We start from the raw sequence: 15,118 nt of genomic DNA on the forward strand, positions 1-15,118 counted from the left end.
ATTGGGATCTCTTCTGGGGAAGGTGGGACCTGTACAGAGAGGACGGGTTACACCCGAACCTGAAAGGGGCCAATATCCTTGTGGCCAGGTTTGCTAGGGTGGTTCAGGAAGGTTTAAACTAGATTGCGAGGGGGAAGGGAACCGGAGGAGTAGGTCAGAGGAAGAAGGGGATGGGGAAAGGTCAGATCTGACAGGTAGGGAGGGTTTGAGGAAGGAGAAGCAGAGTATAGGCCATGAAAGTAGTAAGGTGGATGGGCTAAAGTGCATTTACTTAAATGCAAGAAGCATCAGGAATAAGGGAGAGGAACTGAGAGCTTGGATAAGTACATGGTACTATGGTATTGTGGCTATTACAGAGACATGGCTGACATCAGGGCAGGAATGGATATTGAATATTCCTGGTTTTCAATGTTTTAAAAGGGATAGGGAGAGGGGGAGAAGAGGAGGAGGGGTGGCGATACTGGTCAGGGACACTGTTACAGCTGCAGAAAGGGTAGATAATGTAGAAGGGTGCTCTCCAGAGTCAATATGGGTGGAAGTTAGGAACAAGAAAGGTGCAGATACCCTCCTGGGAGTATTCTATAGGCCCCCCGGTAGCAGTAAGGATACTGAGGAGTAGATTGGGAGGCAGATTTTGGAAAGATGTGAAAATAATAGGGTTATTATAATGGGAGACCTCAACTTTCCAAATATTGATTGGCACCTACTTAGTGCCAAGGGTTTAGACGGGGCGGAGTTGGTTAAGTGTGTCCAGGACGGATTCCTGACACAGTATGTTGACAGGCCGACTAGAGGGAAATACCATATTAGATCTAGTTTTAGGTAATGAATTGCTCCATAACCTGTGGAATTGTCATGGACAGGGATAGGAGCAAAGAGGACGGGAAGATATTTAATTGGGGAAAGGCGAATTATGAGGCTATAAGGCGAGAACTTGGAGTGTAAACTGGGATGACATTTTTGAAGGGAAATGTACTATGGAGATGTGGTCGATGTTCAGAGATCTTTTGCAGGATGTTAGGGATAAATTTGTCTCGATGACGCAGAGAAGGAATGGTGGGGTAAAGGAACCATGGGTGACAAGAGAGGTGGAACAACTAGTTAGGAAGAAGAAGGCAGCACATATAAGGTGTAAGCAGCAAGGATCGGACAGGGCTCATAAGGAATATAGAGTAGCAAGGAAGGAACTTAAGAAAGGACTGAGGAAAGCAAGAAGGGGACATGAAAAGGTGAGTAGGGTTAAGGAGAATCCCAAGGCTTTTTTCTCGTACATAAAGAGCAGAAGGATGGCTAGGGTAAACATAGGTCCAATTAAAGACAAAGGTGGGAGGATGTGCCTGGAAGCTGTGGAAGTGGGTGAGGTTCTCAATGAAAATTTCTCTTCGGTATTCACCAAGGAGAGGGGTCTTGATGATGCTGAGGACAGTGTTGGTGAGGGTAATGTTCCAGAGTATGTAGATATTAAGAGAGAGGATGTGTTGGAGTTGTTAGAAAATATTAGGACAGATAAGTCTCCGGGCCTGACGGAATATTCCCCAGGCTGTTTTGTGAGGTGAGGGAGGAGATTGCTGAACCGTTGGTTAGGATCTTTGAGTCCTCGTTGTCCACGGGGATGGTACCGGAGGATTGGAGGGTGGTTAATGTTGTCCCCTTATTCAAAAAAGGTAGTGGGGATAGTCCAGGGAATTACAGGCCGGTGAGCCTTACGTCTGTGGTGGGTAAGCCATTAGAAAGGATTCTGAGAGGTAGGATCTATGAGCATTTAGAGAATCATGGACTGATTAGGGACAGCCAGCATGGCTTTGTGAAGGGAAGATCTTGCCTCACAAGCCTGATAGGGTTCTTTGAGGAAGTGACCAGGAAGATTGATGAGGGTAGTGCAGCGGATGTGGTCTACATGGATTTTAGTAAGGTGTTTGACAAGGTTCCGCATGGTAGGCTTCTTCAGAAGGTCAGAGCCCAAGGGATCCAGGGAGGGTTGGCCGTGTGGATTCAGAATTGGCTTGCCTGTAGAAAGCAGAGTGTTGTGGTGGAGGGAGTGCATTCGGATTGGAGTGCTGTGACTATTGGTGTCCCACAGGGATCGGTTCTGGGACTTCTACTTTTTGTGATATTTATTAATGACTTAGATGAGGGGGTGGAAGGGTGGGTTAGCAAGTTTGCAGATGACATAAAGATCGGTGGTGTTGTGGATAGTGTGGAGGGCTGTCGAAGCTTACAGAGGGATATTGATAGGATGCGGAACTGGGCTGACAAGTGGCAGATGGAGTTCAATCCGGAGAAGTGTGAGGTGGTACACTTTGGAAGGACAAACTCCAAGGTGGAGTACAAGGTAAATGGCAGGATTCTGGGCAGTGTAGAGGAGCAGAGGGATCTGGGGGTTCATATCCACAGATCACTGAAAGTCGCCTCACAGGTAGGTAGGGTGGTTAAGAAAGCTTAAGGCATGTTAGCTTTCATAAATCGTGGGATCGAGTTTAAGAGCCGTGAAGTGATGATGCAGGTTTACAAAACTCTGGTTAGACCACACTTAGAGTACTGTGTCCAGTTCTGGTCGCCTCATTATAGGAAGGATGTGGAGGTGTTGGAAAGAGTGCAGAGGAGATTTACCAGGATGCTGCCTGGATTAGAGAGTATGGATTATGAGGAGAGACTAAAGGAGCTCGGGCTGTTCTCATTGGAGAGAAGGAGGATGAGGGGAGACATGATAGAGGTATACAAAATATTAAGAGGAATAGATAGAGTGGACAGCCAGTGCCTCTTTCCCAGGGCACCAATGCTCAAAACAAGAGGACATGGCTTTAAGGTAATGGGTGGGAAGTTCAAGGGAGATATCAGAGGGAGGTTTTTCGCCCAGAGAGTGGTTGGTGCATGGAATGTGCTGCCTGGGGTGGTGGTGGAGGCTGATACATTGGACAATTTAAAGAGATCGTTAGATAACTATATGGAGGAATTTAAGATAGAGGGATATGTGGGAGGAAGGGGTTAGATAGTCTTTGGTGTGGTTTGAAGGTTGGCACAACATGGTGGGCCGAAGGGCCTGTATTGTGCTGTATTGTTCTATGGTTCTGTGGTTTAAAGGTGATGTGAGGGACAAGTATTTTTACATAGAGAGTGGTAGCTGCCTGGAATGGGTTGCCAGGGGTAGGAGTGGAAGCAGGCAGTTTGGTGGAGCTTAATAGACACATGAATATGAAGAGAATGGAGGGATATAGATGATACACAGGAGGAGAACATTCAGTATAAATTGGCATCAAGAGAGGTACAACATCATGGGCCAAATGGCCTGTCCAGTGCTGTGCTATTCTATGTTCAATTATTTCAACCCACTGTGTTTCAGTCACTCCTTGACCATACATGATATTACTCTGATGAGTCAGTGGAGTCTCAGGTAGACAGGGTGGCGATGAAGGTTTTTGACATGCTGGCTTTCATCAGTCAGGGCATTGAATATTGGAGCTAGTAGATTATTTTGCAGTTGTACAGGATGTTGGTGAGGTCACACTTGGAATATTGTGTACAGTTTTGGTCACCCTGCTATAGGAAAGATGTCAGTAAATTAGAAAGGGTGCAGAAAAGAACTACAAGGATGTTGCCAGGACTTGAGGGACAGGGTTATAGGGAGAGTTTGGACAGGCTGGGACTTTTACCCTTGGAGCATAGGAGATTCAGGGGTGATCTTACAGAGGTGTATAAAATCATGAGGGGCATAGATAAGGATGAGTGCTCTCAGTCTTCTCCCCAGGGTTGGGGAATCAAGAAGTAGAGGGCATAGGTTTAAGGTGAAAGGGACCTGAGAGGCAACTTTTTTTACACAGAGGGTGGTGAGTATATGGAACAAGCTGCCAGAGGAAGTGGTTGAGGCAGTTACGATAATAACTTTTAAAAGACACTTGGTTTAGAGGGATATGGGCCAAATGTGGGCAAATGGGACTAGTTTGGATAGGTTATTCAATCGGCATGGACCAGTTGGGCTGAAGGTCCTGTTCCCATGTGGTATGACTCTATGACTCTTGTATTCTCAGTGCTTTCACTGTTTGAGCCTGCATCAGCTTATTTTTTACCTCACCTTTTTAAAAATATCATTTAACTTGTCTTGATTTTAATCACACTACCTTTAGCAACCAGCTGCCAGGGCTCTGGAATTACTTCCTGAACCTCTCCACTTCCCTCCCTCACAGAATTATCACAGAACACAGGTGGATAGGGTGGTGAAGAAGGCATAAGGCCAGGGCATAGAATATCAGAGTTGAGATGTTATTTTGCAATTTTACAAATCTCTGGTCCATCCACACCTGGTAATATGGTGTACAGTTCTAGTCACCACACTATAGGAAGGATGTGATTGTCCTGGAGAGAGTGCAGAGGAGCTTCACCAGGGTATTGCCTGGATTGGAGGACTTTAGTTATGAGGAGAGATTGGAGAGGTTGGGCTTGTTTTCCCTCGAGCGAAGGAGGCTGAGGGGCAAAGTCGACAGATGTATATAAGGTTATGAGGGGCAAAGAAAGAGTCGTCAAGATCTTTTTCCCACAGTAGGGGAATCAAAAACAAGAAGGCATCGGTTTAAGGTGAGAGGAAGGAGCTTTAAAAGGGATCTGAGGGGTCAGTATTTTACACAGAGAGTGGGTGATATCTGGAACGTGCTGCCGGAGGAGGGGGTGGAATCAGATACAATCACTAGATTTAAGACACATTCAGACAGACACTTAAATAGATAGGGTATAGAAGGATACAGACCTAATGTGGGCAAATGGGATTAGTGCAGATGCGCAAAAAGGTCGGCATGGGTGTGGTGGGCTGAAGGGCCTGTTTCTGTGCTGTGTGACTCTGTGAATCTGTGCCTCGAACAATGAAAGAGGCTCTTCGGCCCAGTGAGTGCATGTAGGCTCCTAGGAAAGAAATCTATCATCCCCAATCCACTGGTCTTTCCACCTGACCTTGTCTATTGTTCTGACTGGTGACCATCCAATTCCCTTTTGAAGGTTCTGATTGACTCTGTTTCCTCCACCCCCATAGGCAGTGCTCTCGGTCAGAACCTGAATAAGATCTCCTCACCTTCCCTTGTATTTTTAGCCCAGTATTTTAAAACCTGTGTCCACCAGACTTTGAATCCTTTGCTATCAGGAACAGCTTCTCCCTGAGAACCAGAACTGAACCATCATGATCTTGTCCTTCCGCCCCTCCTCTCTCTCTGCAACTTAAAACATGTTTAATTCCTAAATTTTCCAGTTCCGATAAAGGATCATTGACCTGAAATATCATCCCTCTTTCTCTCTCTACAGATGCTGCCTGATCTGCTGAATATTACCAACACTTTTTGTTTTTATTTTACATTTTCAGTATCTTTGTTTTTGCTTTTTGGTGATCACGTACATCCCTGTCAAGTCTTCAAATTCTTCCTAAACCCCATATCTTTGTCATTTGGTAGAGTGAGATTTGTGGGGATGGCTTTTTTTCCCTGGATTCAAGGTACTGACTAAATGGAGGTTGTTGTCATAGCATTGATTTCTCTGGATACTGTATTACTGTAGTATCAAGGGAATGAGAGGAGGCATGGGAGAATTTTATATAAGCTTCTTAGATTTTAAACAATGCATAGAACACGGGGCTTGGAATTCAGTTCAGAGAATGGAGGAAACAGTTGCTTCAGTCATAAGAGTCACAGAGCAATACAGCACGGATACAGGCCCTTCGGCCCAACCAGTCCATGCCGACCACGGTGTCCACCCAGCTAGTTCCAATTTCCTACATTCGGCCCATATCCCTCCAAGCCCTCCCCTCCATGTACCTATCCAAGTGCTTCTGACATGATACCATTGTACCTGCCTCACCCACTTCCTCTGGCAGCTTGTTCCATACACTCACCACCCTCTGTGTGAAAAAGTTGCCCCTCAGGTCCCTTTTAAATTTTTCCCCTCTCACCATGAACCTATGCCCCTAGTTTTGGACTCCCCTACCCTGGGGAAAAGACTGTTACCATCCACCTTATCTATGCCTCTCGTAATTTTAAACACTTCTATAAGGTCACCCCTCATTCTCCTACATTCCAAGGAATAAAGACCTCGCCTGGCCAACCTCTCCCTGTTACTCGGGCCTTCGAGTCCTGGCAACATCCTTGTAAATCTTTTCTGCACTCTTTCCAGATTAACCACGTCTTTTCTATAACGGGTGACCAAAATCAGACTCAGTACTCCAAGGGCAGCCTCACCAATGACTTATACAACTGCAACATAATGTCCCAAATCCTCTACTCATTGCCCTGACTGATGAAGGCCAGCGTGCTAAATGCCTTTCTCACCACCTTGTCCACCTGTGGTGTTGCTTTCAACGAACTATGCACTTGTACTCTGAGGTCCCTGGTTACACTCCCTGGTTCCCTGCCATTCATAGTACAAGTCCTACACTGGATTGACCTTGCACAGACAAGATGAATTTCTGCCACATGCAATAAGCCGGCACAGCAGGTAGTGCTGCTGCCTCACAGCTCCAGTAACCCCGGTCAATCCTGACCTCTGGTTCAGTCTGTGTGGGGTTTTCATGTTGTCCCTGTGACCGTGTGGGCTTCCACATCCTGAAGACGTGCTGGTCGATCGGTTAATTAGTTACTCTAAATTACCCCTAGTGTAGGTGAGTGGGACTGGGAGATCCTGGAAGAGGTGAGGCGTTGATGGGTTTGCGAGAGAGGGAGAAGGTTACGGGGTAATAAGTGAGGTGACTGACGGGAATGGGCTAAGAGTTGGCATTGACTTCTTCGTCCTGAGAGGATCTGAGAAAAGAGAGATACAGTCTGCTGGCTGTCTGCACAAGGGGATTAGTGCAGTGAGTGGGGTCTTTACTTTCCACAAACCTAGCCCACAAACTGTGGCGGAGACAAGCCAGAAAGTCATTAGTCCACACCAGCAGTGAGTTACTGAAGCAGCACAAAGGAGCTGGAGGAACTCAGCGGGTCGGGCAGCATCTGTGGACGGAAGTGGATAGTTAACGTTTCAGGTCGAGACCCTTCATCTGGACTGGAAAGGAAGAGGGGAGATAGCCGGTATAAAAAAGTGAGGGAAGGAGTGGAGCAAGAGCTGGCAGGTGATAGGTGGGTTCAGGTGTGGGGAGGGGGGGCCGATAGGCAGGTGAGGGAGGGGAGAGTGGGAATGATGTCGGAAGCTGGGAGGTGATGGGTGGAAGTGACAAAGGGCTGAAGGTGATGGAATCTGATAGGAGAGGCCAGTGGCCCATGGAATAAAGGGAGGGAGGTGGGGAGGGGAACCAGAGGGAGGAGTGTGTGGGTGATGGGCAGATCGAGAGGGTGGGAGAGGGGACAGAGATGGGGTGATGGGGGCTGGTGGGATCAGGAAAAAGAAGAGTGAAGGGGCAGAGGGGAGTGGTTACCAGAAGTCAGAGAAATCGATGTTCGTGCCATCAGGATGGAGGCTGCCAAGACACAATATGAGGTGCTGTTCCTCTAATCTGTGGCTAGCCTCAAACTGGCATTGGAGGAGGCTGTGGACAGACATGTTGGTGTGGGAATGGGAAGTGGAATTAAAACGTCTGGCCACCAGGAGATCCTGGCAGTAACGGGAGACGGAGCGAAGGTGCTCGATGAAGCAATCCCCCAATCTGCGTCAGGTCTCACCAATGTAGAGGAGGCTGCACCGGGAGCACCGGATGCAATAAATGCATGTTCCTGAAGGAGAGGTTTGCTACAGATAAAAGATGCTGATATCTGTGAATGAGTTACAGGATGGATCTAACAGAGGGATTAGGGAATGCACAATAAATAACGGGGGTACAGGCTGGAATATGTTAAAGTGGAGGGCAGTTTGGAGTAATGTATATATAATAACAAAAACCCAGGAGTGAGTTACAAACTGAAATCTAATCGGGAAGTTGAGGGGTTTATCTATAAATACAGATACACGAGTTGCAGGCTAGAATTTAATTGAGGAGCTTGGGGGTTCCTATTATAGATTATTTGATAACCAGGACTGAGTTACAGGCTGGGATTTTATCCAGGATTTGGGGTGTTTATGTATAGAATAACAGATATCCAGGAGTGAGTTACAGGCTGGAATGTAATGGAGGGTTTTATTTGGTATTGGTTTATTATTGTCACTTGTACCGAGGTACAGTGAAAAACCTGTCTTACATACCGATCGTACAGGTCAATTCATTACACAGTGCAGTTACATTGAGTTAGTACAGAGTACATTGAGGTAGTACAGGTAAAGACAATAACAGTTCAGAGTAAAGTGTCACAGCTACAGAGGAAGTGCAGTGCAATAAGATGCAAGGTTACAACAAGGTAGATTGTGAGGTCAAGAGTCCATCTCATCGTATAAGGGAACCGTTCAATAGTCTTATCACCATGGGATAGAAGCTGTCCTTGAGCCTGGTGATACGTGCCCTCAGGCTCCTGTATCTTCTGCCTGATGGGAGAGGAGAGAAGAGAGAATGACCCAGGTGGGTGGGGTCTTTGATTATGCTGGCTGCTTCACCAAGGCAATGAGGGGTATAGACAGAATCCATGGAGGGGAAGCTGTTGAAATATAGAATAACAGATACCCAGGGATTTGAAATTGAATAAATATTTGAAGAGGGATATTTGAAGAAGTGGATGAGTGGGGCTAATGACTAAGAGGTGGCACAGCAATGATGGGCAGAACAGCCATCCGTGATGAACCATGATTTGATTCTTTTAATGCTCTGAAGGGGAATCATTTTCCTGCTTTGGTGATCCACATTCCGTCCATTTCTAGCAGTGGATCAACTGTTATATTGGTGCTATTTTAGACTGTTATGTATCCACTGCTCTCTCGGGCATTTCAGTGATTATAAAGTAATTTAGGACAGCGACCTTGAGCTGGAGATGGAATAAAGCAATCCATAAAATACAGCAGCACAGCAGATATGATGGAGGTGTTCTTAGATAGGCACATGGATATACAGAGAGTGGGTGGATATGGACCATGTGTAGGCAGAGGGGATTTGGAGTCATCAGTTTAATTAGTTTGGCACAATGTTATGGGCCGGAGGGCCTGTTCCTGTGCTGTACTGTTCTATGAGTGAGCTACAGGCTGGCATCTAATCCAAGGGTTTGTGGGGGGGGGGGGGGGGTTGTACACTGACGAACAGGTACCTGGGATTCAGTTATAGGCTGAGGTCCAATGGAGCTGTTCTGAGGGATTTTTTACATGCAATAGCAGACACCCAGCGAATGAGTTAAAGCCCATAATCTAATAATGTAATTAGTATTACTCTGCTTGTAACTCAAGTTAGCAGCAAGTGTTGGCTGCTGATACAAGGAGACTCTGGATGATTAAATGGAAAGTATTCCGTTTTGCAGAACTACCATCCATCAAATGGATTAGCTCAAGAGTTCTGCTCAAATATAATTCAGAGAGCAGTAAGGAGTCTGAGTGACCACCTACAGATCTTCATTTAGCTCCATATTCCCTCGAACATCCCATTTTCACAGTCACTCCTGGGCCTCTGTTACTCTATGTAAACCTTCCGAAATTCGGCCAACACTTCAGAACCAAGTTTCTGTTCTTCTGTATATAAACGTACAAAACCCTTTGATTAGATGAGGTTAATTTAGGAGAGCAACTAACTGGGAGTTTGTTTTTGTTTGGTGTTTAATTAAGGGGTTCTGGGGATTAAATATAGAATAACTGATACTTGGGAGTGAGTTACAGGCTGGGATCTAATCCAGGAGTTCAGGATATTTATATACAGAATGACAGGTTCTCAAGAGTGGGTCAATCCTGGAATCTAATCAAAGGGTTTGAAGGGATTACATATAGAATAACAGATTCCTGGGAGTGAGTTACAGTCTGGAATTTAATTGAGTGATTTGGGGTGTTTATATTTAGAATGACAGATACTCAGAAGTGAGTTACAGACTGGAATCTTATTGAGTGGTTTGGGGTGTTCGTATATAAGTGTAACGGGTACTCAGGAGAGAGTTATGGGCTAGATCTAATGGATGGGTTGGCAGTGGGATGGTAGGTTTATACATGTAACAGAAGATAGAAACATGTAACAGAAGATAGAAGTGTCCACAGGTTGAGGGGATTGGGTGGTTTATATGCCAAGCAGCCAATTTGTGTTTGGATCACAGAGTTCTTACAGCATGGAAGGAGGCCATTCAGCCCTTCCAGTCTATACTGGTCACCACCCTGACCAGCAGTGCTATTTCTAAAACTGTCAATGGCACTTAAAGCTATGTCTGCAGCAAAATCTTTTAAAAGAGTATCATTATTCGCCTGAGATAGGCTCGGAATAAATTTGTGAATATCAGCTTTATTATGAAGATTGGCAAAACGAGATTTAAAATGCTTCTCCAAACTATCTATCCCGATGGGACAATCCATCTCTGCAGGCATCTTCTGCCGTGTGGGAACTCGGTTCACGGAAGCATTTCTGACTTGCGAACTGTTCGAGTTGTGAACAGTTCTCAGGGACGGAACCCTGCCCTAACCTGGAGAAGACCTGTATCAAGCTCAGAGCCCTACATGCTTTTCCAAGATGAACTTTTGATCTCCCAGTCTACCTCGTCATGGCCCTTGCACTTTATTTGCATACCTGCACTGCACTTTTTCTGTAACTGCAACACTCTATTCTGCACTCTGTTTTCCTTTTACTACCTCAAAGTAATTATGTACGGAATGATCTGTCTGGATGGCACGCAAAACAAAAGCTTTTCACTGTATCTTGGTACATGTGACAATAATAAACCAATTACCAATACCACTAAACCACTTTCTGGCCTGCTTTCTCACTTTCAATAAACATTGTACATATACCCCCAAATCTCTTTGTTCTTGTACCCCTTTTAGAATGGTGTTGGCTGGTCTTTATTCTCTCTGCTCATCTTTCATACCAAAAGGTAACACTTTGCGTTTTTCAGGATTAAATATCATCTGTCACCAATCAGCCCATCCCTCCAGTTGGTCGATATCTCCTTGACATCTGGTATTGTCCTGTTCACATTATACTCCAAGTTTAGTGTCATCTGCAGATCTGGAAAGTGTGACCTAAGTCCAGTCATGAACGTATGTACAAAGAAAAGCAGTGGTCCCAGCACTGACCCCGGAGAACGCTGATGTACACTTGGCTCCTGTCTGAAAAACAACCTTCCACAGCTGAAAATTGCAATGTTCACTGTTTCTCTCTCCACAGATGCTGCCTGACCTGCTGGGTTTTTCCAGCATTTTCTGTTTTTGTTTCAGATTTCCAGCACCTGCATTTTTGATTTTCTTTCCCTACTCCTTTCTGCCTCCTGTTACATCACTGGTTTTCTATCCACTCTGCTAGAGCCCTATTTATTCCATGGGATTTAGTCTTGGTGACAAGCCTATTAAGTGGTGCCTTATCAGATGGATGGAAGGTGAGATGTTCTGGGGAGTGTGGAGCTGCAGTTGTGATCTGTAGAGTCTAAGAGCTACACAGCACGGAAACAGGACCACCTTGTCCAGGCCAACCAAGATGCTCATCTAAGCCAGTCCCATTTACCAGCATTTGGCCCACATCCCTCTAAACCTTTCCTATCCGTGTACCTGTCCAAACTTCTTTTAAGTGTTATTGTACCTGCCTCAACCACTTCATCTGGCAGCTTGTTCCATATACACACTACCCCCTGCATGAAGAAGTTGCCCCTTTTAAATCTCTCCCCTCTCTCCTTAAACCTGTAGTTTTTGATTCCCTTTCTCTGGGAAAAAGGCTGTGTGCATTCACCCACTGTATGCCCTTCATGATTTTATACACCTTAAAGGAATTTAAGTTAGAGGGATATGTGGGAGGAAGGAGTTAGGTAGTCACAGGTGTGGTTTGAAGGGCCTGTATTGTGCCGTATTGTTCTATGGTTCTATGGTTCTATGGTAAGGTTTGGGGTCAGTCAGACTCCTTGCTGGACTCTTTTGATTTATTTCTGAGCGGGAATTTGTGTGCTTATCCAGTTGATGGATGTTTGTCCTAGGGTGTGAAACACTTTCCATTTAATCATCTTGCGTCTCCCTGTATCAGTAGCCAACAGTCGCTGCTAACTTGAGTTAAAGCTGAGTAAAGCTCCTTTGACTGTGGCTTTGTATTATAGCACCTTCAGCAGCGGAAGAGGAGAGAGATAATGCTGACCAATTCAGTAAGCAATTTACTGAGAGATAAATTCAAAATGGGGACATTTCTATGATGATATCTACCTGAGACACACACAGACTGTTCTCTTCCCTCCAAGGCTTATTTTTTTCTCTCCTTCCATTCCTCTCAGGTATTCTATCGAACAGCAGTTGTACACAGATAGATCCTTCACCATCAACACCCAAAGTGGGGTCATAAAAACCACTGAGCCACTGGACAGGGAACTGACGGCCTGGCAAAACATCTCTGTGATTGCAACGGAAGTCAGTGAGTATTGAGACCATCTTAATAATCCACGGTTATAGGACTGACATCGTTAAGCTGGAAAGAGCGCAAAGAAGATTTATGAGTATGTTGCCAGGATTCAGGGGCCTGAGTTATAGGGAGAGGTTGGGCAGGCCAGGATTTTATTCTTTGGAGTGTAGGAGACCGAGGGGTGATGTAGAGGTGTATAAAATCATGAGGGGCACAGATTTACAGTGGTCAGCCTGCACGTTTTTGGGGTGTGGGAGGAAACTGGAGCACCTGGAGGAAACCCACACGGTCACAGGGAGAACGTGCAGACTCCACACGCAGACAGCACCGGAGGTCGGGATTGAACCCGGGTCCCTGGGGCTGGGAGACAGTGGCTCTACCCGCCGTACCACTGTGCTACACTCAGATATGGGTGTCAGAGTTCAGGTAAGGGATCCAATGGGGTTGGAGGTCAGATGAGGGATTCAGTTGAGGTCAACAATTTGGGGTCATGGTTCAGGTGAGAGATTGGTTGGGTCAGGGGTCAGGTGAGAGTTGCAGTTGGAGATGAATCAGCACCTCCAGAAGTTTATGGTTCCAAGGGACAGTCACCATTCAAATAAGCTTCCTTTTTTTCTGAAAATATATACTTTATTCATTAAACTTGCAAATAAATGATTGAATACATCGGAACATTCTATTTATGTTCAGAAATCACATGACATTGGCATTGCTTCAACTTTCCCTTTACGTGATGTCCTTCACCAAATAGTTGTTGAGGTTTTTAGTCGGATCACAGCTGCTCAGTGCAGAAGGGTGGCAGGGCCTTAAATTGTGACCTATCCCCCCCCATAGAGCCTTGGTGGGGTCTTGCCAAGATTAAAGATCCACCGTCATTTTATTGAATGATGGAGCAGACACGAAGGGCCTGCTCCTCCCGTTTTTTATGTTTAGTGCTTTCCTCAGTGGACCTTGGAATGTCACAGGCCACAACACGCCGTCATCGACAGCTCGAGCCAGATATTTGAGATAATTGCTTTATATTTGTCACATGTACCGAGATACAGTGAAAAGCACTTTGTATTTTGTGTGCTATTCAGGCAGATCATTCCATAAAAAGTACATCGAGGCAGTAAAACAAAATGCAGAATATAGTGTTGCAATTACAGAGACAGTGCAGCGCAGGTAGACAAATAAAGTGCAAGGGGCCATGGTGAGGTAGATTGAGATATCAAGAGTTCATTCTTATTGTACAAGAGGTCTGTTCAAGTGTCCGATAAGCTGTCCTTGAGCCTGGTGGTACGTGTTTTCAAGCTTTCTGCCTGATGGGAGGGGGGGAGAAGAGAGAATGATCGGAGTGGTGGGGTCCTTGATTATGTTGGCTGCTTTCCCAAGGCAGCGGGAAGTGTAGACAGAGTCAATGGAGGGGATGTTGGTTTGCGTGATGGATCGCGAGATATCCAGGGAGCACCTGTTGTGTGTTCCTGGCTCTAGGCTGTATGTCCTGGGGCTTGCCTAGACTCCCCCCCTGCCTCGCCCCCACTTTAATGTGAGGACTTGCCTCTGCATCATTGTCTTGCACTGGCCCCAGTCCCCACATGCATGGACCAATATGTCTGGACTTCCCCATGGCTCAAAGGTACTATCCTGCTGTTATAAGAGTATTGAACAGTCCCCTAGCACAATAAGATGGACTCTTGACCTCACAATCTACCTCGTTATGACCTTGCTCCTTGTTGTCTACCTGCACTGCACTTCCTCTGTAACTGTAAGCACTTTATTCTGCATAGAATGCACTCAAAATGCTGGAGGAACTCAGCAGGTCAGGCAGCACCTATGGAGGGAAATGAACAGTCGACATTTCAGGTCGAGACCCTTCATCAGGACTGTTTATTTCACTCCATAGATGCTCCCTGACCTGTTGAGTTCCTCCAGAGTTTTGTGTGTGTTGCTCCAGATCTCTAGAAGCTGCAGAATCTCCTGTGTCTCAACTTTATTCTGCCTTCTGTTATTGTTTTCCCTTGTACGACCTCAATGCACTATTGTAGTGAAATGATCTGTCTGGATGGCATACAAAACAAAGTTTTTCACTGTACCTCGGTACATGTGACAACAATAAACCAATTTACCAATTTTACCATGCGTGAGCATATCAGGAACATTGTAGCATATCATGAAGCAACATTGTAGGATTTGTGGAACTTGCACTGAATCCACAACTTTTCTATGTCATTGTTGTCTTTTCATAAATTGAACCATGTAATATGCCGAAAGGCATTGCTGCAAGGTGCAGTGTACTATCCAGGAGCTAAAATACAGGGTTGCTATCCCTTGAAGATAATAAGACAAGGTTGGTTGAGTTCACTTGGAAGTCAATTGATAGTCAAAATGGAGATAAGAATCTGGCTTTACTTGCAGGAAGGTCAATTAAAAAGTTCCAGATATTATCGCTCAGGAATTTTCGATTACTTCGGAGAATAGCAGTACATTTCATTACATTTTAAAAGAATGCAGAGTAATTTGTATTAGAAAGTATGTGACCGCATCAGGAAGAAATGTACTCAAAGGTATTGGCAGAGTACGATGGGTAAAACACTGGCAGTGCATCACATAGATGGATAGCTGAATAAGGAATAGGTAGCTGAAGAAAGGGAAAGATGAGAGAGAGGAATAGGCAGATAGATCCAGGTTCAATCCCGATGTCCGGTGCTGTCTGTTCTCCCTGTGACCTCATGGGTTTCCCTCGCGTGCTCTGGC

General features: G+C 45.5%; 1 protein-coding gene across 4 annotated transcripts in view; it reads left to right on the forward strand.

Annotated features, from left to right (window-relative positions):
• Window positions 1-15,118, forward strand: part of LOC127577121 (cadherin-11-like) — a 235,210-nt gene that overhangs the window by 177,075 nt on the left and 43,017 nt on the right. For all 4 annotated transcript variants that reach the window (XM_052028023.1, XM_052028022.1, XM_052028025.1 and 1 more), the window contains one exon: window positions 12,258-12,394. In XM_052028023.1, coding sequence (XP_051883983.1) covers window positions 12,258-12,394 — 137 coding nt within the window. The remainder of the gene's footprint in view (window positions 1-12,257; window positions 12,395-15,118) is intronic.

This window comes from Pristis pectinata, chromosome 13 (genome assembly GCF_009764475.1).
Source record: "Pristis pectinata isolate sPriPec2 chromosome 13, sPriPec2.1.pri, whole genome shotgun sequence".
Classification (NCBI taxonomy): Eukaryota; Metazoa; Chordata; class Chondrichthyes; order Rhinopristiformes; family Pristidae; genus Pristis; species Pristis pectinata.